Source organism: Neophocaena asiaeorientalis, unplaced genomic scaffold (assembly GCF_003031525.2).
Source record: "Neophocaena asiaeorientalis asiaeorientalis breed wild unplaced genomic scaffold, Neophocaena_asiaeorientalis_V1.1 scaffold188, whole genome shotgun sequence".
Classification (NCBI taxonomy): Eukaryota; Metazoa; Chordata; class Mammalia; order Artiodactyla; family Phocoenidae; genus Neophocaena; species Neophocaena asiaeorientalis.
In genome coordinates, this window is record NW_020174156.1 from 1739913 (window position 1) to 1760647 (window position 20735).

The window sequence follows — 20735 nt, forward strand, 5'->3', positions numbered from 1 at the left end:
AGTTGCTTGTAGTAATCTCTCATGATCTTTTGTATTTCTGCAGTGTCAGTTGTTACTTCTCCTTTTTCATTTCTAATTATATTGATTTGAGTCTTCTCCCTTTTTTTCTTGACAAGTCTGGCTAGTGGTTTATCTATTTTGTTTATCTTCTCAAAGAACCAGCTTTTAGTTTTATTGATCCTAGCTATCATTTCCTACATTTCTTTTTCATTTATTTCTGATCTGATCTTTATGATTTATTTCCTTCTGCTAACTTTGGGGTTTTTTGTTCTTCTTTCTCTAACTGCTTTTGGTGTAAGGTTAGGTTGTTTATTTGAGATATTTCTTGTTTTTTAAGGTAGGATTGTATTCCTATAAACTTAACTCTTAGAACTGCTTTTGCTGCAACCCATAGGTTTTGGGTCATCGTGTTTTCATTTTTTTCTAGGTATTTTTTAATTTCCTCTTTGATTTATTCAGTGATCACTTGGTTATTAATTAGTGTGTGGTTTAGCCTCCATGTGTTTGTATTTATTACAGATTTTTTTCCTGTAAATGATATCTAGTCTCATAGCATTGTGGTCGGAAAATATATTTGATATGATTTCGATTTTCTTAAATATACCAAGGCTTTATTTGTGACCCAAGATATGATCTATCCTAGAGAATGTTCCATGAGCACTTGAGAAGAATGTGTATTCTGTTGTTTTTGGATGGAATGTCCTATAAATATCAATTAAGTCCATCTTGTTTAATGTACCATTTAAAGCTTGTGTTTCCTTATTTATTTTCATTTTGGATGATCTGTCCATTGGTGAGAGTGGGGTGTTAAAGTCCCCTACTATTATTGTGGTACTGTCGATTTCCCCTTTTATGGCTGTTAGTATCTGCTTTATGTATTGAGGTGCTCCTATGTTGGGTGCATAAATATTTACAATTGTTATACAATTGTTATATCTTCTTCTTGGATTGTTCCCTTGACATTATGTAGTGTCCTTCTTTCTCTCTTGTAATAGTCTTTGTGTTAAAGTCTATTTTGTCTGATATGAGAATTGCTACTCCCGCTTTCTTTTGATTTTCATTTGCATGGAATATCTTTTTGCATCCCCTCACTTTCAGTCTGTATGTGTCCCTAGGTCTGAAGTGGATCTCTCATAGACAGCATATATACGGGTCTTGTTTTTGTATCCATTCAGTCAATATATATATCTTATGGTGGGAGCATTTAATCCATTTACATTTAAGGTAATTATCAATATGTATGTTCCTATTTCCATTTTCTTGTTTTGGGCTTATTATTATAGGTCTTTTCCTTCTCTTGTGTTTTCTGCCTAGAGAAGTTCCTTTAGCATTTTTTGTAAAGCTGGTTTGGTGGTGCTGAATTCTCTTAGCTTTTGCTTGTCTGTAAAGCTTTTGATTTCTCCATCAGATCTGAATGAGATCCTTGGCTGGGCAGAGTAATGTTGGTTGTAGGTTTTACTCCTTCATCACTTTAAATATGTGCTGCCACTCCATTCTGGCTTGCAGTTTCTGCTGAAAGATGAGCTGTTAACCTTATCAGGATTCCCTTATGTGTTATTTTTCCCTTGCTTCTTTTAATATTTGTTCTTTGTATTTAATATTTAATTTTTGATACTTTGATTAATATGTGTCTTGTCCTTGAATTTATCCTGTATGGGACTCTCTGTGCTTCCTGGACTTGATAAACTATTTCCTTTCCCATATTAGGGAAGTTTTCAACTATAATCTCTTCAAATATTTTCTCAGTCCCTTCTTTTTCTTTTCTTCTTCTGGGACCCCTATAATTCGAATGTTTGTGCATTTAATGTTGTCCCAGTGGTCTCTGAGGCTGTCCTCAATTCTTTTAATTCTTTGTTCCTTATTCTGCTCTGCAGTAGTTATTTCCACTAGTTTATCTTCCATGTCACGTATCCGTTCTTCTGCCTCAGTTATTCTGCTATTGATCCCTTCTAGAGAATATTTAATTTCATTTATTGTGTTGTTCATCACTGTTTGTTTGCTCTTTAGTTCTTCTAGGTCCTTTTTAAACGTTTCTTGTATTTTCTCCATTCTAGTTCCAAGATTTTGGATCATCTTTACTATCATTATTCTGAATTCTTTTTCAGGTAGACTGCCTATTTCCTCTTCATTTGTTAGGTCTGGTGGGTTTTTGCCTTGCTCCTTCATCTGCTCTGTGTTTCTCTGTCTTCTCATTTTACTTATCTTACTGTGTTTGGGGTCTCCTTTTTGCAGGCTGCAGGTTCGTAGTTCCTGTTGTTTTTGGTGTCTGTCCCCAGTGGCTAAGGTTGGTTCAGTGGGTTGTGTAGGCTTCCTGGTGGAGGGGACTAGTGCCTGTGTTCTGGTGGATGAAGCTGGATCTTTTCTTTCTGGTGGGCAGGACTGCATCTGGTGGTGTGTTTTAAGGTGTCTGTGGCCTTATTATGATTTTAGGCAGCCTCTGTGCTAATGGATAGGCTTGTGTTCCTGTCTTGCTAGTTGTTTGGAATAGGGTGTCCAGCACTGTAGCTTGCTGGTCATTGAGTGGAGCTGGGTCTACGCTTTGAGATGGAGATCTCTGGGAGATTTTTGCCATTTGATATTACATGGAGCTGGGAGGTCTCTTGTGGTCCAGTGTCCTGAACTTGGCTCTTGCAACTCAGAGGCACAGCCCTGACACCTGGTTGTAGCACCAAGAGCCTGTCCTCCACACAGCTTAGAATAAAAGGGAGGAAAAAGAAGGAAAGAAGATAAAATAAGATAAAGTTATTAAAATAAAAAGTAAATAATAATTAAGAAAAAAGTTTTTTAAAATAATTAAAAAAAGAACAGACAGAATCCTAGGACAAATGGTAAAAGCAAAGCTATACAGACAAAATCACACACAGAAGCATACACATACACACTTAAAAAAAGAGAAAAAGGGAAAAAAAATGTATATATATCATTGCTCCCAAAGCCCACCTCCTCAGTATGGGATGATTCGTTGTCTATTCAGGTACTCTACAGATGCAGGGTACATCAAGTTGATTGTGGAGATTTAATACGCTGCTCCTGAGGCTGCTGGGAGAGATTTCCCTTTCTCTTCTTTGTTCGCACAGCTCCCAGCATTCAGCTTTGGATTTGGACCCGCCTCTGCATGTAGGTCACCTGAGGGTGTCCTTCACTCTAACAAGATGGGGTTAAGGAAGCAGCTGATTCGGGGTCTCTGGCTCACTCAGGCCGGGGGGAGGGACGGGTACGGATGCGGGGTGATCATGCGGTGGTAGAGACCGGTGTGACGTTACACCAGCCTGAGGCACACGATGTGTTCTCCCAGGGAAGTTGTCCCTGGATCACAGGACCCTGACAGTGGCGGGCTGCACAGGCTCCCAGGAGGGGAGTTGTGGATAGTGACTTGTGCTTGCACACAGGCTTCTTGGTGGCTGCAGCAGCAGCCTTAGCATCTCATGCCCGTCTCTGGGGTCCACTCTGATAGCTGTGGCTCGTGCCCATCTCTGGAGCTCCTTTAAGCAGCGCTCTTTATCCCCTCTCCTCGTGCACCTGGAAACAAAGAGGCAAGGAGAAGTCTCTTGCCTCTTTGGCAGCTCCAGACTTTTTCCCAGACTCCCTCCCAGCTAGCTGTGGCTCACTAGCCCCCTCCAGGCTGTGTTCGCACAGCCAACCCCAGTCCTCTCCCTGGGATCTGACCTCCGAAGCCCGAGCCTCAGCTCCCATCCCCCGCCCACCTCCGTGGGTGAGCAGACAAGCCTCTCGGGCTGGTGAGCGCTGGTCAGCACCGATTCTCTGTGTTGGAATCTCTCTGCTTTGCCCTCTGAACCCCCATTGTTGTGGTCTCCTCTACGGCTCCGAAGCTTCCCCCCTCCGCCATCCGCAGTCTCCGCCCACGAACGGGCTTCGTAGTGTGTGGAAACCTTTCCTCCTTCACAGCTCCCTCCCACTGGTGCAGGTCCCATCCCTATTCTTTTGTCTCTATATTTTCTTTTTTCTTTTTCCCTACCCAGGTACATGGGGAATTTCTTGCATTTTGGTAGGTCTGAGGTCTTCTGCCAGTGTTCAGTAGGTGTTCTTTAGGAGCTGTTCCACATGTAGATGTATTTCTGATGTATTTGTGGGGGCGAAGGTGATCTCCGCATCTCACTCTTCTGCCATCTTGAAGCTCCTCCCCTCATTGTCTTTTGTCTTAAGGTATTTTTAGATTTCCTCTTTGAGTTCATCACTGACCCTTTTAAATTTTTTTTTGTAGCATGTTATTTAGTCTCCATGTAATAGTTTTTTTCTTGTTTCTTTTTCTGTGGTTAATTTCTAGTTTCATGCTGTTGTGGTCAGAAAAAATGCTTGAGATAATTTCTATACTTTTAAATTTGTTGAGGCTTATTTGGTTCCCTAGTATGTGGTCAGTCCTAGAAAATGTTCCATGTGTACTTGAAAAGAATGTGTATTCTGGGGTTTTCTTTGCATGTAATGTCCTGAAAATATCAATTACATCTATCTGTTCTGCTGTATCATTTAGGATCTTTGTTGCCTTCTTGATTCTCTGCAACTATTATTGTATTCCTGTCAATTCCTCCCTTTATGTCTGTTAGTATTTCTTTTATGTATTTGGGTGCTCCTATATTAGGTGCATATATATTGACAAGTGTAAAATCCTCTTCTTGTATTGATGCTTTTATTATTATATAGTGTCCTTTATCTTTCTTTACGGCCTTTGTTTTAAAGTCTATTTTGTCTGATGTGAGTATTGCGACCCCCACTTTCTTGTTATTTCCGTTTGCACGAAATATCTTTTTCCACACCCTCACTTTCAATTTATGTGTCTCCTTTGCCCTGAAGTGGGTCTCTTGTACGCATCATACAGTAGGCTCTTATTCTTTTATCCAGCCTGCCACTCTGTGTCTTTTGATTGGAACATTTAGTCCATTGACATTTAAGGTAGTTATGTATCTATTGTCATTTTAAACCTTGTTTTCCCATTGCTTTTATATTTCTTGTTTGTCCTTTTCTTTTTCCTTTTGTGGTTTGATGATTTTCTTTTTTATTATACTTATATTCTCTTCCTTTTGGTTTTAGCCAATCTGTTGTATGTTTTTGATTTGTGGTTGCCCTGTTTTTCAAGTATGTTATCCCCTTCCTTTATCTACTTGCCTTAGACAAGTAGTCATACTGGCTCAAACACATTCTAGGAAAAAACATCTACATATTCTTACTCTCCTCCCCCACATTTTATGATTTTGTTGTCCTCTTTTACAACCTCATGTTCCTCTTTTTTGCTTTTCATTGTTGTTATCATCACTTTCACAGAAAATTTTTTAATTTTTTTTTTAATCTGTGTACTGGCATATTTAAGTGATTTATTTTCCAGTTGTAATTTTCTCTTTCCTATAGATTCTTACTTCTTTTGTATTTAGAGAAGACCTTTCAATATTTCCTTTAGGATAGGTTTAGTATTGCTGTATTGTTTTAGTTTTTGCTTGTCTGAGAAATTCTTTCTCTCTCCCTCTATTCAAAATGATAATCTTGCTGGATAGACTATACTAGGTTGCAGAGTTTTCCCTTTTAGGACTTTGAATATATCTTACCATTCCCTTCTGGCCTGCAACATTTCTGAGGAGAAATCAGCTGACAGCCTTATGGGGGTTCCCTTGTAATTAACTCTTTGTTTTGCTCTTGCTCCCTTTAGAATCCTCTCTTTATATTTAACTTTTGCCATTTTTAATATAATATGTCTTGGTGTAGGTCTGTTTGGGTTTATCTTGCTTGGGATTCTCTGTGCTTCCTGTACTTGGATATCTGTTTCCTTCTTTAGGTTTGGGGAGTTTTCAACCATAATTTCTTTAAATACATTTTCAATCCCCTTTTCTCTTTCTTCCCCTTCTGGAATCCCTATTTTGTTTGTTTGGCATGCTTTATATTATCCTATAGGTCTCTTATATTGCTTTCTCTTTTTTTCTTTAATTTGGCTTTCTGTCTTCTGTACTTATTGGGTGATTTCCATTATTCTATCTTCCAGGTCACTTTTTTGTTCTTCTGCATTATTCATTCTGCTATTCATTGCCTTTAGCTCAGCTTTCATCTCTGCAAATGAGTTTTCTAATTTTTCTTGGTTCCTCTTTATAATTTCTAGCTCCTTTTTACAATACTCTGTATTTTTGTCTAGGCTTTCTTAATTCCTTCAGTATTTTTATTGTCTCCTTTTTGAAATTGGTGTCTATTAGACTGAAGGGTTCTGTTTCATTTGTTCTTTCAGAGGAATGCTCTTGGTCTTTTAACTGGGTGTGGTTCCTCTGTTTCTTCATTTTACTTGTATTTCTCTTACTCTGTGAGTTTAGGAGAAATAATTATCTACTGTGGTCTTGAAGGGCTATTTACATTTGGGGGCACCCCTGTGTAGCTTGTGTGGGTTTAGTATATTTGGTGCGAAGACTGTTTTTAATATGGATACATGTCGCCTTTTTCCTCAGCATGTACTGGTCATTATCCCCTTGATAGGGGTGTGCAGATGTGGTGACTGGTGCCTGGTCTTGGGGTTCTCAGTGGTGGTGGTTCAGGCATACCCCTGGAGCACACGATGGGAGTGGAGGCAGCTTGCAACCACTCCTGGTGTCTGCAAGGTTGGCAGCAGTGGCTCATGAACATTCCTGGGGTCTGAGGGGGAGGCGCAGGGGCCCACGACCACTCCTGGTGTTTGGGCAAGTGGCAGTGGCATCTCACGACAGCCCCTGAAGCCCATGCAGGCAGTGTCCTGCCCTCTGCGAGCATGTGCACAGGGGAAAAGGCTACAATTTGTGCCCAGCTCCTCCCCTCGCGCACTCCCCCAAACAATGATGACTGGTCTCTAAGCAGCTCAGGCTTCCTCCGAGTACACCCCCAACCACAGCTGCACTAGATTCCAGCCCCCTTAGTCTATCTCCACACAACCAACCCCAGTCCTCTCCACAGTTCTGATCCCTGAAGCCCAAGTTTCAGCCCCCAGCCCCCACCAGCACTGGTGGACATGCATCAGGCTGGGGAGTGCAGAGTGGCAGCAATGACCACCTGTGCAGTTCTCCCTCAGCTCTGGCTACCACAAACCAACTGCTATGCTCTCCTCTGAGGCTCTAAAGCTCACCTTCTGTCCCGGCTGATCTCCCTGCCAGTGAGGAGACTTCCCCTGGTGCAGAAACCTTTCCTCTTTCACACCTCCCTCCCAAGGGCTCAAGTCCTGACCCAATTCCTTTCTCACTTTCCTTTTTTTTTCTTACCCAGTTACATGGAGATTTTCTTGATCTTTCAGCAGTCTGAGGTCTTCTGTCAGCATCCTGTAGATATTCTGTTAGAATTGTTCCACATGTAGATGTATTTTTGATGTATTTGTGGGAGGTGAGCTTCACATCCTACTACTATTCCATCATCTTGTTCGTTCCCTAGTTTTTTTACCCTTTATATTACCCCTTTCCTTGTTCTTCAGAGGTTTGAGATGCCAGCGCACGGAAAGAAAAACTGCCTCCAGATTCACAGGCACTGCAAAATAAAATTGGAAATCTTCATTAAAGTGTATATGGGGAGAAGTGTGATACAGTTGTGGGGGGCCATTATTTGGGGGAAGTGATAAGAAATAACGTCTCTGAGAATAAAATCGTTAGTAAAGCCATTACAGTATTTTTTGTATGCCTTTAGCAAATGAGTTGGTACTAATTTGTGTTTAGTTTACGTGCTCTGATAATGGTAGCTTGTGTTTATATAGTGATTTAAATGCTTAGAAAGTAAAATGACCATTTTCCCCTAGGAAGCTACAGAACATCAGTATTATGTACTCTGTTCAAGTCCACATTGATAATGACTAAGTAAACCAGGCTCTTATGGTTTTGGATAACAAGTCCTTGGTCTTTAGACTCCATGTAATATATATATCTTCAAGATAATTGTATTTACCCTCTTTGAGAGAAATCTCTATCTCCCAGTTGATGTTCTTTGGTCAAATGGACTTATTATTCATTAAAACTGAACTGTTAAGAGCCTCAATTAGTTCTCTGTTTTCTGACATTCACTGTGCCTTAAATAATGTTTTACATATTCTTAGTTTGGGGGAGTATTATTGGTAGGACATATTTTAATTCAGTTTAGTTTAATATAACCTATCATTACCCTAAAATACCTTCTTTTAATTTTTTTTTTCCTTTTGACTGCAGCTAGTATTGATATTTAGCAAGAAAGTAAAGGAAATAACATTTGTTGATGCTCATCATGAACTAAACATCTCCCTGAGTGATTTTTTAGGTGTAATTTAATATAATAATGTATCCCAAATAAGACATTATCTTAGAATTCAAAATATACTCGATAAGATATTTAGTAAATGGCTACCGTATATCAGGTATTGTGCTAGGATACAGAGATAAAAAGAGAGAGAAAACATATTTTCTGATCTTATGGGGTTCTTTTCAGTCAAGGAAAGGAGAGATAAGGCTAAAAATATTGCAGATGCTATGATGCTATGATCACAGTACATAATTCACACAATCACTCAGTAAATGATTTGCCAGGCATAGTTTTATGTGCTGGGGAAATGGTGGTGAATGAAACAAACAAAAATCTCTTCCCTCACAGAGCTGACATTCTAGTAGTTATCCTAAGGATCACAAAGGGACAATCATTTGGGTCATGGAAATGGCTATTAGGAATCTTTGGAACATCAGTTATATATCAAAATGATTGTGTGAACATTAGAAGTAAAGCTACTTTTCAATCTGTAACCTCATATCCTTGAAGTAATGCATAGGGTATGCTGTGGTGGCAGGTTTCCATTATCAGGATCCTTTCTGGAACCAGCCAGCTCCTAAAGCTGTCAATTTTGTCCACCCACACCATCATGAAAGATAAATTCATTTAAAGCTAAATAAGGTAAATGGTACAATTTGTCTCACTTGATTTAGTGGTAATGTCTTCAATTCTGTAGTGTATGTTAGACCTGAAGAGATCTTTTCTGAAGAGATTTTTCTTTTTTAAATGGAAGACTCTTAAGGATGTCGAACTTGCTTTTTCTGTTGTTCAGTCTTTCAATTCTAGTGTCATCCAAATGTGCCTTATCCATCTTGTTCTTTCCTTGTGCAAAAAGATATTTTCTGTAAGTTTTCCATATATTAAATTTGGTTAACCATAATAAGATAAACCATATTTTCATAAAATGTCATTATTATTATCATTTAAGAGGCTAGATTTTCTCAATGAGCAGAAATACCGCTTCTTGCACCCTCAAGTTTTGTTGTGAAATCAAACAAGATTACTAATGAAAACATCAAAATACCAAAACCCTGTGAATTCATTTTGTTAATTTCATTGAACAGAGCACTACAAAGAAGGCTCTCTCTTTGCAGCCCTCATAAAAACCATTTATTTCTTTACATAGTTTTCATTTTTTATTGTATTTTTTCTAAAAATATGTTATTGAATCTACTGTGTTTATTCAGTAAACAGTAAACAATTATTGAGTGTCAGAACTATGCTGGGATATAATGAAACTGACATATAAAATCATCCCCATCAAATGAAGGTGATAGAAAATAAAGATCCCTATATGAAAGGTTAGTAATTCTATGACAGACATATTTTATAACACAGTTATAATTCTAAACTAATTTTCATTTTCTTAGCACATAACCTCTCTACAGTGCTTCTTAAACTTTAAGATATAAGGAATAATCTGAGTAGTATGTTGAAATTGTGATTCCTGGACCCTAGAGAAATTCAGCATGTCTGGGAATCTGCATTTTCACAAAGACCAGGTGTTTTGGGAGTTGGTGACCCTTACCCTTAGACTTCATTTAAAGAAAGAGTTCCTTTGTGACGTTTCCCTTTTGCTGAAACTTTCCTAAGTGAAGGTCCCATAAGGCCTCTTTTCAATCTTCCACCTGTTTATCTTAATGCCATGCTCTCAGGATTTCCATCTGAGATTTACCAGGTCCATGTGCATCTCATTACCTTGACTTGAAGTAATCCTCCCTAGTGTAGTGCTGACCTTGTTGGAGTCAGTTGTACCTAGTCTGAGAATGACACCACTGACTGTCGCCTCATCCAAAGACTGCATCTAATGGTGCAGCTATCTGGAAGAAGATGATGATGGAAGGCCCCCTCGTGATATGATAAAAGAATGCTTTTTAAACAAGGTATTAAGTTTAAACACCAGCTAGGAACTGCCTAACTGTAGGGGAGCACTTTACAAATATTAATCATTTAACTTTCATTAACAAATTTATAAAGCAGGTGCTATTATTATGTTCATTTCACAGATAAGGACACTAAGGCTCAGTAACTTTCCCAACATCACACAGCTACTAAGTGGTAGAGCAGGGATTTGAACTCAAGTCATCTTGCTCCAGGATCTGGTGGCTGTAATTAATATAAAATGCAGCCTTTCCCTTAGTCAAAGGAACATCCTGTAATCCTTTTGCTACCACCATTCATATCAGAATGACTTACAGTAAGTTACATAAACAGAAGGAAAAAATAAAACAACAAACAAAAATCATCTCAAAAGGAAAACAAAACAATACAAACATTATATAGGATAGTTTTTAGTGTATTTTCAAATCAAAGGTATATTTCAACTTCAAATTACAGGAACACTCTACAAAGTAGAAAGAGCCCAGTAGACACATAACAATATAGGGTAACATATCTCATGTTCTCAGAAGGGAAGATAACAATTCATTTTACAATTTTTTTTTCTTGAAATACAGGATACTCCATTAAGAGCATGAATTTTTGAGTCAGAAAGATAAGGCTTCTAATTCTTACCTGTCATTTACTTGCTTGATGATCTGTGTCAGTTTGCTTACCTTAATTAATCCTCAGCTTCTCTGAAATGGACATGCCAATACAGGGTTGGGTGAATATTAAATAAGATAATTATGTGAAGGGCTTGACAGTGCCGGGAACATTGCAGTCTCTCAACAATCAGTTCCTATTTACTGGTATTATTATTAGCAGTAATTAGTAGTAGTAGTAAATAAATTTAATACTTTTAGTAGAATATATTTAGCCAGAATATTTTTGGTGGAAGGATTGTAAAAGTAGTATTGATGGTGAATCTTCCTTTTGACATCATGACTATAAAATGTTTACTTTGTGCCCTTGAGATTCTCTCTTCTGAGACTGGCCCATTTATCTTTACCAGGTGATCAACCCAACACGCCTCAACTGCTAGCTCTGGCCTCACGCCTGCGGGAGAGCGCTGAACTCTTTCAATCAGATGAGATGCGTCCTGCTAATGACCCCAAGGAAAGAGCTCCCATCCGTGTGCGGATGCTGAATGAGATTCTCCAAGACATGGAGAAGAGCTTCCTGGTGCAGCGGGCACCTCCAGGGTTTTACAGGTAGGATGTGTGCTCAAAATTTGTATTTTTATGCCCCTCAATGAAATATTTGTGTTTAATGTTCAGAATGTGTACCTTCTGTGAACATAATGCTATTTTTTTAATGTGAAGAAATTATTATATCTACAATTTTTTAAACAAATTTATTTATTTATTTTTGGTGGCATTGGGTCTTCATCGCTGCACACAGGCTTTCCCTAGTTGCGGCAAGCAGGGGCTACTCTTCATTGTGGTGTGCGGGCTTCTCCTTGCTTTGGCCTCTCTTGTTGCAGAGCATGGGCTCTAGGCATGCAGGCTTCAGTAGTTGTGGCATGTGGGCTCAGTAGTTGTGGCTTGTGGGCTCTAGAGCACAGGCTCAGTAGCTGTGGTGCACAGGCTTAGCTGCTCCACGGCATGTGGGATCTTCCCGGACCAGGTCTCGAACCTGTGTCCCCTGCATTGGCAGGTGAATTCTTAACCACTGTGTTACCAGGGAAGTCCTATATCTACAATTTGAGGAGCATTCTCCTCCCCCAAAGCAAAGTTCAACTGCATAAATAGAGAATAAAGAAAACTTTATTTTTCTTTATACCTGTAAATATTGATATTATCTGTAGATATAATTTATATCTATATGATAATGGTTTAGCAGTATCATATACAAAATGACTAAGATTTTTTTTTACAATTAAAGTCAATATGAATCAAATGTTATAGCTACTGAAAAACCAAATGGATTTATAGGTTGTACTGTGAGAAATACACTTTCTTGAATGAATCAGGAGATGTCTATATTATTCTGTCCTAGTAAGTCCACTTCTAGAGCATTGGATTTAATTCTAGAAACTACATTTTAAGAGGGAGTTAAGTATGTTTAATATTCAGGGGAGAGTGGAATTTACAGGAATCTTAAAACAACCAGGGGATTAGACATATTTGGTTAGAGGGTCACAATAGAGTGATTTCTGAAAACATTTAAACAATTTTAACAGATATTTTAATAAAACAATTTTCACATAGAACAGGGATTCAGTTTAGGCTCTTAGAGGATGATACAAATATGTACTTGTTTTTGAGGTTCCAGAAATAGTAGAAATTAAACAAAGAGGGAAAATGGAGTTTAAAAGATAACATGTTTTAAATGTTTCTGTTTTTTTTAATAAGTAACATTTATTGACCACTAAATATGTCTCAGGCACTATGTTAAAGAAAGACCCTCCACGCATTAATTAATTTAATCCTGGCAAAACAGCCAATGGATTAGGTACTCTTAGTGTCCCCATCTTATAGATGGAGAAACTGGTATCAGAAAGGCTAAATGACTGGCCAAAATAATAAAGCAGACTTCAGAGAATGTCCTGTCTCTCACTTTACTAAAAATGTTTTTTGTTTCTTTTTAAAAAATTTTTATTTTATGTTGGAGTACAGTTGATTAACAATGTTGTGTTAGTTTCAGGTGTACAGCAAAGTGATTCAGTTATACATATATATACATGTATCTGTTCTTTTTCAAGTTCTTTACCAATTTAGGTTATTACAGATTATTGAACAGCATTCCCTGTGCTAAACATTATGTCCTTGTTGGTTATCTATTTTAAATGTAGCACTGTGTACATGTCAATCCAAAACAACCATCTATCCCTCATTCCCTGTGCTATACATTATGTCCTTGTTGGTTATCTATTTTAAATGTAGCAGTGTGTATATGTCAATCCAAAACAACCATCTGTCCCTCCCCCTGACCCTTCACCCAAGCAACCATAAGTTTGTTCTCTAAGTCTGTAAGTCTGTTTGTTTTGTAAATAAGTACATTTGTATCATTTTTTTAGATTCTGCATATAAGTGATATCATATGATATTTGTCTTTCTCTGTCATATTTCACTTAGTATGATAATCTCCAGGTCCATCCATGTTGCTCCAAATGTCATTATTTCATTCTCTTTAATGGATGAGTAATATTCCATTGTATATATGTACCACATCTTCTTTATCCATTCCTCTGTTGATGGACATTTAAGTTGCTTCCATGTCTTGGCTATTGTAAACAGTGATGCAATGAACATGGGGTGCATGTATCCTTTCAAACCATAGTTTTCTTCAGATATATACTCAGCAGTTGGATTGTTGGATCGTATGCTGGTTCTCTTTTTAGTTTCTTAAGGAACCTCCATACTATTCTCTATAGTGGCTGTACCAAATTACGTTTCCACCAACAGCATAGAAGGGTTCCCTTTTCTCCACACCCACTCCAGCATTTATTTTATGTAGACTTTTTGATGATGGCCATTCTGACTGATGTGAGGTGATATATCATTGTTATTTTGATTTGCATTTCTCAAGTAATTAGTGACGTTGAGCATCTTTTCACGTGCCTCTTGCCCACCTGAATGTCGTCTTTGGAGAAATGTCTATTTGGGTGTTCTGCCCTTTTTACTGGCTTTGTTTTTTTGATATTGAGCTTCATGAGCTGTTTGTAAATTTTGGAGATTAATCCCTTATCAGTTGCATCGTCTGCAAATATTTTCTCCCTTTCTGTGGGTTGTCTTTTGTTTTATTTACAGTTTCCCTTGCTGTGCAAAAACTTTTGAGTTTAAATAGGTCCCATTTGTTTATTTTTGTTTCCATTATTCTGGAAGACAGATAGAAAAAATATACTTCTGTGATTTATGTCAGAGAGTGTTCTATGTTTTCCCGTAAGAGTTTTATAGTATATGGACTTATATTTAGGTCTTTAAACCATTTTGAATTTATTTTTGTGTATGGTGTTATAGAATGTTCTAATTTCATTCTTTTTTTTTTTTTTTTACATTTAGCTGTCCAGTTCTCCAACCACCATTTATTAAAGAAATTGTTGCTTCTCCATTGTATAGTCTTGCCTCATTTGTCATAGATTGATTGACCATAGATCCTGGGTTTATTTCTGGAATTTCAATCCTATTCCATTAATCTATATTTCTGTTTTGGTGCCAGTACCATACTATTTTGATGACTGTAGCTTTGTAGTATAGTCTGAAGACAGGGAGCAAGACAGTCCAAGAACATAGTATATCTTTCCATCTGTTTGTGTCATCTTTTATTTCTTTCATTAGTGTTTTATAGTTTTTGGAGTATAGGTATTTTGCCTCTTCAGGTAGGTTTATTCCTAGGTATTTAATTCTTTTGGATGTGATGGTAAAGAGGATTGTTTCTTTAATTTCTCCTTCTGTTCTTTTGTTCTTAGTGTATAGGAATGCAAGAGATTTCTGTGTATTTATTTTGCCTCCAGCAACTTTATCAAATTCATTGATGAGTTCTAGCAGTTTTCTGGTAGCATCTTTAGAATTGTCTCTGTATAATATTATGTCAGCTGCAAAAGGTGACAGTTTTACTTCTTCTTTTCCAGTTTGGATTCCCTTTATTTCCTTCTCTTCTCTTATTGCTATGGCTAGGACTTCCAAAACTATATTGAATAAAAGTTGCAAGAGTGGGCATCTGTGTCTTTTTCCTGATCTTAGAGGAAATGCTTTCAACTTTTCAATATTTACTATGATGTTGGCTGTGTGTTTGTCATACATGGCCCTTATTATGTTGAGGTAGGTTCCCTCTATTCCCACCTTCTGGAGAGTTTTTATCATAAATGGGTGTTCAATTTTGTCAAAAGCTTTTTCTGCATCTACTGAGATGATCATATTATTTTTATTCTTCCATTTTTTGATGTGGTGTATCACACTGATTGATTTGCAGATATTGCAAAAGGCTTGCGTCCCTGGGATAAATCCCACTTGATCATGAAGTATGATCCTTTTAATGTATTGTTGGATTTGGTTTGCTAGTATTTTGTTGAGGATTTTTGTGTCTATGTTCATCAGTGATATTGGCCTGTAATTGTCTTTTTTGTGGTATCTTTGTCTGGTTTTGATATCAGGGTGATGGTGGCCTCGTAGAATGAGTTTGGGAGTATTCCGTCCTCTGTGATTTTTTTTGAACAGTTTCAGAAAGATAGATGTTAACTCTTCTCTGAATGTTTGATAAAATTTGCCTGTGAAGCCATCTGGCCCTGGACTTTTGTTTGCTGGGAGTTTTTTCATCACAGTTTCAATTTCATTACTTGTGATTGGTCTGTTCATATCTTCTATTTCTTCCTGATTCAGTCTTGGGAGATTGTACCTTTCTAGGAATTTGTCCATTTCTTCCAGGTTGTCCATTTTATTGGCAAAGAGTTGCTTGTGGTAGACTCTCCATGAGAGCCTTTGTATTTCCATGCTGTCTGTTGTAACTTCTTGTTCATTTCTAATTTTATTGATTTGTATCCTCTCCCTTTTTTTCTTGATGAGTCTGGCTAAAGGTTTATTGATTTTGTTTATGTCTTCAAAGAACCAGCTTTTAGTTTCATTGATCTTTTCTATTGTTTTCTTTGTCTCTATTGCATTTATTTTGGCTCTGATCTTTATGATTTCTTTCCTTCTACCAACTTTGGGTTTTGTTTGTTCTTCGTTTCTAGTTGCTTTAGGTGTAAAGTTAGCTTGGTGGTTTATCTGAGATTTGTCTTATTTCCTGAGGTAAGGTTGTATTGCTATAAACTTCCCTCTTAGAATTGCTGTTTATGTGACCATTAGGTTTTGGATCATCGTGCTTTCATTTTCATTTGTCTCTAGGTATTTTTTGATTTCCTCTTTGATATCTTCAGTGACCCAATGGTTGTTTAATAGCATATTGTTTAGCCTCCACATGTTTGTGGTTTTTACAATTATTTTCTGGTAGTTGCTTTCTAATCTCATAGTTTTGTGGTTGGAAAAGATGCTTCATATGATTCAATTTTCTTAAATTTACTCAGGCTCGCTTTGTGGGCTAGCCCTTGATCAGTCCTGGAGAATGTTCCATGTGCATTTGAGAAGAATGTGTATTCTGCTGCTTTTGGATGGAATGCTCTATAAATATCAATTAACACCAATTGGTATAATGTGTCATTCAATGCCTGTGTTTCCTTATTGATTTTCTGTCTGGATGATCTGTCCACTGATGAAAGTGGGGTGTTAAAGTCCATTATTGTGTTACTGTCAATTTCTCCTTTTATGGCTCTTAGTGTTTTCCTTACATATTGATGTGCTCCAACGTTGTGTGCATATATATTTAAAATTGTTATATCTTTTTCTTGGATTGGTCCCTTGATTGTTATTTAGTGTCCTAGTGTCCTTCTTTGTGTGTTGTAACAGTTTATTTTAAAGCCTGTTTTTTCTGATATGAGCATTGCTATTCCAGCTCTCTTTTGATCTCTATTTGCACTGAATAACTTTACATCACCTCACTTTCAGTCTGTATGTGTCCCTAGATCTCAAGTGGGTCTCTTATAGACAGCATATATATGGGTCTTATTTTTGTATCCATTCAGCAGTCTATGTCTCTGGGTTGGGGCATTTGATGTTTATGTTTAAGGTAATTATTGATATGTATGTTCTTACTGCCATTTTGTTAATTGTTTTGGATATGATTTTGTAGGTGTTTTCTGTTGTCTTCTCTTGTGATTTGATGCCTAACTTTAGTGTTGTGTTTGGATTCCTTTTTCTTTTGTGTGTGTATATCTATTGTAGATTTTTGGTTTGTAGTTACCAGAAGGTTTTGATATATAAGTCTATATATAAACAGATTGTTTTAAGTTGTTGTTCTTTTAATTTCAAACACATTTTCAATGTCCTGCATTTGTGCTCTCCTCTTCACACAATTGCTTGTTTTGATATATATATGTGTAGATGATTTCCTACCTTTACTGTATTTTTGCCTTTACTGGTGAGCTTTTCCATTTGTAATTTTCTGTTTCTAATTATGGCCTTTTCTTTTCTGCTTAGAGAAATTCCTTTAGCATTTGTTGCAAAGCTGGTCTGTTGGTGCTGAATTCTCTTAGCTCTTTCTTATCTGTTAATCTTTCTCTTGATTTTGCTGTCAAAACTGAATGAGTGCCTTGCTGGGTAGAGTATTCTTGGTTATAGCTTCTTCCCTTTCATTACTTTAAATATATCATGCCACTCCCTGCTTGCCTGTGGAGTTTCTGCTGAGAAATCTGCTGATAATCTTATGGGAATTCACTTGTATGTTATTTGTTGTTTTCCCTTGTTGCTTTTAATATTTTTTCTTTCTTTGTCTTTAAATTTTGTCAGTTTGACTGCTAGATGTCTTGGTGTGTTCCTCCTTGAGTTTATCCTGTCTGGGACTCCCTGGGCTTCCTGGACTTGGGTGACTGTTTTCTTTCCCATGTTAGGGAAGTTTTTAACTATTACCTCTTCAAGTATTTTCTCAGTTCCCTTCTCTCTCTCTTCTCCTTCTGGGACCTCTATAATGCAAATGTTCTTGCATTTAATGTCATCCCAGAGGTCTTTTAGGAGGTCTTCATTTATTTTCATTCTTTTCTCTTTATTCTGTTCTGAGGCAGTGATTTCCACCATTCTGTCTTCCAGCTCACTTATCCATTCTTCTGCCTCAGTTATTCTGCTATTGATTCCTTCCAGTGTGTTTTTCATTTCAATTATTGTATTGCTCATCTCTGTTTGTTTGTTATTTAGTTCTTCTAGGTCTTTGTTAAACATTTCTTGTATCTTCTTGATCCATGCCTCCATTCTTTTTTTGAGATTTTGGATCATCTTTACTATCATTACACTGAATTCTTTTTGGGTAGATTGCCTATCTCCACTTCACTTCATTGCTCTTCTGGGGTTTTGTCTTGTTGCTTTGTCTGGGAGATATTTCTCTGCCATCTCATTTTGTCTAACTTTCTGTGTGATTGTGGTTTCTGTTCCACAGGCTGCCAGGTTGTAGTTGTTGCTTCTACTGTGTGCTCCCTGGTTGATGAAGCTGTCTAAGATGCTTGTGCAGGCTTCCTGCTTGTAGGGAGTGGTCCCTGCTCACTGGTGGTTGTAGCTGGTTCTTTTCCCTCATGGCCAAGGGCCGTGTCAAGGGGCATGTTTAGCAGGCAGCTGTTTGTTTTCCTCAGGAAGACTTTAAGCAGCCTGTCTGCTGATGAGTGGGGCTGTTTTCCTGCCCTGTTGGTTGTTTGGCCTGAGGTGTCCTAGCACTGGAGCTTACAGGCTGTTGTGTGGGACCAAGTCTTGGTGAGAAAATGGAGGCTTCCAAAAGGGCTCACCAATGTGTACACCAATGTGTACTGTCGCTGCCAGTGTCCTTGTCCCCGCAGTAAACCACAGCTGCCCCCCACATCCACAGGAGACTCTCTAATACTAGCAGGTAGGTCTGACCCAGGCTCTTATGTGGTCACTGTTTCTTTTTTCCTGGATCTGGGTATGCACAGGACCCTGCATGCACCCTCCAAGAGTGGAGTCTCTGTTTCTCTCAGTCCTATGGAATTCTTGCAATCAAACCCTGCTGGCCTTCAAAGCCAGATTCTCTGGAGGTTCCTCCTCCCATTTTCAGACCCCCAGGCTGAGAAGCCTGACATGGGGCTCAGAACTTTCACTCCTGTGGTAGAACGTCTTTGATATATTTATTTCCATTTTGCGGGTCACCCACCTGGGTGGTATGGGATTTGATTTTATTGTGATTGAACCCCTCATACCATCTTGTTGTGACTTCTTCTTTGTATTTGGATGTATTTGGATGTTCAGTATCTTTTTTGGTAGGTTCCAGTGGTTTTTTTCAATGGTTGTTCACCAGTTAATGGTGATTTTGGTGTTTCCTTGAGAAGAGGTGAGCTCACATCCTTCTACTCTGCCATCTTGTTTGGATCACCTGTTTTAAATGTTTTATTTGATTTTTGTATAAAGCACAAAAGATAAAAACATACACCTCTTTGTGTAACAGATGCACATATAATGTATGTGTATAACATTCAATAAACACGTGTGTGTGTATATATGTATATATTTTTTGGATATATGTATGTGTACACACACACACTAGGCATATATATATTATTTATATATATATGTCTAGTTCAGGGTTTATCATGGGAAAAGGTGGGAGACAAAGAGGTGTTGGAGAAAGAGTAAGGTAAGAAAACTATTTGGCCCAGAACTCTCTTCATAAAGGTACTTTTGCACCACATCAGTTATATGTATAACATATATATACACACACACACACACACACACACACAAAAATAACACCCTGGACTACACATATAGTGTATGATCAAAGCTACAACTAAGACTAAAGAATTGAAACACAGGAATACAAATCTTAATTACATATGAGAAAAATTTCTAACAAGTTAGTTGTGTTCTTAAAAAAAAAAAAGGTACTGGTGAACCTAGTTTCAGGGCAAGAATAAAGAGGTAGACATAGAAAATGGACTAGAGGACATGGCGGGGGGATGAAGCTGGGGTGAAGTGAAAGTAACATCAACATATATACACTATGGAATGTAAAATAAATAGTTGGCTGGTGGGAAGCAGTAGCATAGCACAGAGAAATCAAAATCAGCTCAGTGCTTTGTGATGACCTAGAGGGGTGGAATATGGAAGATGGGAGGGAGGCTCAAGAGGGAGGGGATATGGGGACATGTGTGTGCGTATGGCTGATTCGCTTTGTTGTGCAACAGAAACTAACACAGTATTGCGAAGCAATTATACTCCAATAAAGTCCTACTAAAAACAAAACAAAAAAAACAGTATGATGCTTTTATAGAGTGGTGAACTCATTACTGCTGTAGGTATTAAAACAGGCTAAGTAGCCCTAAGCACCTGAATATTTGGGCTACATGAGGTTTAAGATGCCTTTTAGTACCAAAATTCTGTGATCTGACAAATCACTTGATCGCTCTACACTTTAATTTCTGCATCTATAAAATGAGATGATGGAATGAGACCCTTTTGTAATAAAAACCCTTTTCTGACTTCTGATATTTGAGGATTTTCCTTCATGATTTTAATCTCAAATTCACATTTAAAATCTTTATTTTATATCATCTTTTTAACATTATGACTCTGTATCATAAGACTTTGGAAAACATTCATTTATCACAGCAGACACTTTTAAGGCACTTTGTAAGCCCCAGGTACTCTTGTAAGCACCAGAGAAAGGAGTCACCTTAAGTTAAAAACATCTGCCTTGATGAGGTTATATTCCAGCTGGGGGGATGGGGAAACAGAATGAACAAGGTAATTTAGTAAAATATAGTGTATGGTAGATGTAATGACTGCTAAAGAGAAAAATTAAACCACATTATTAAATCCAGCATTATTAAAAAGTCTTTATCAAAGTAGATAAATTATATCTTTTAGAATATATTATGTAAGTTATATTTCCTTCACTTTTAGTTTATAAAAAATTCAGATATTGGTATCCTATATTAAGGACATAGTTTTATATATTATGAAATATATAAAACTTTCTCCCTTTGCCCTTTTTGGCTCTTGCACTAAATACAGGGGACCTCTCTGTGGTCTGAGTTACGTGTATAGTAAACTTTATTATTCCTTCAACGATTTACTTTATCATGCATT

General features: G+C 37.5%; 1 protein-coding gene across 1 annotated transcript in view; it reads left to right on the top strand.

Annotated features, from left to right (window-relative positions):
* The window catches only part of NAALADL2 (N-acetylated alpha-linked acidic dipeptidase like 2), a 792831-nt gene that overhangs the window by 720663 nt on the left and 51433 nt on the right, over positions 1-20735 (top strand). Inside the window, 1 exon segment of the mRNA XM_024755137.1 lies at positions 11129-11327. Coding sequence (XP_024610905.1) covers positions 11129-11327 — 199 coding nt within the window.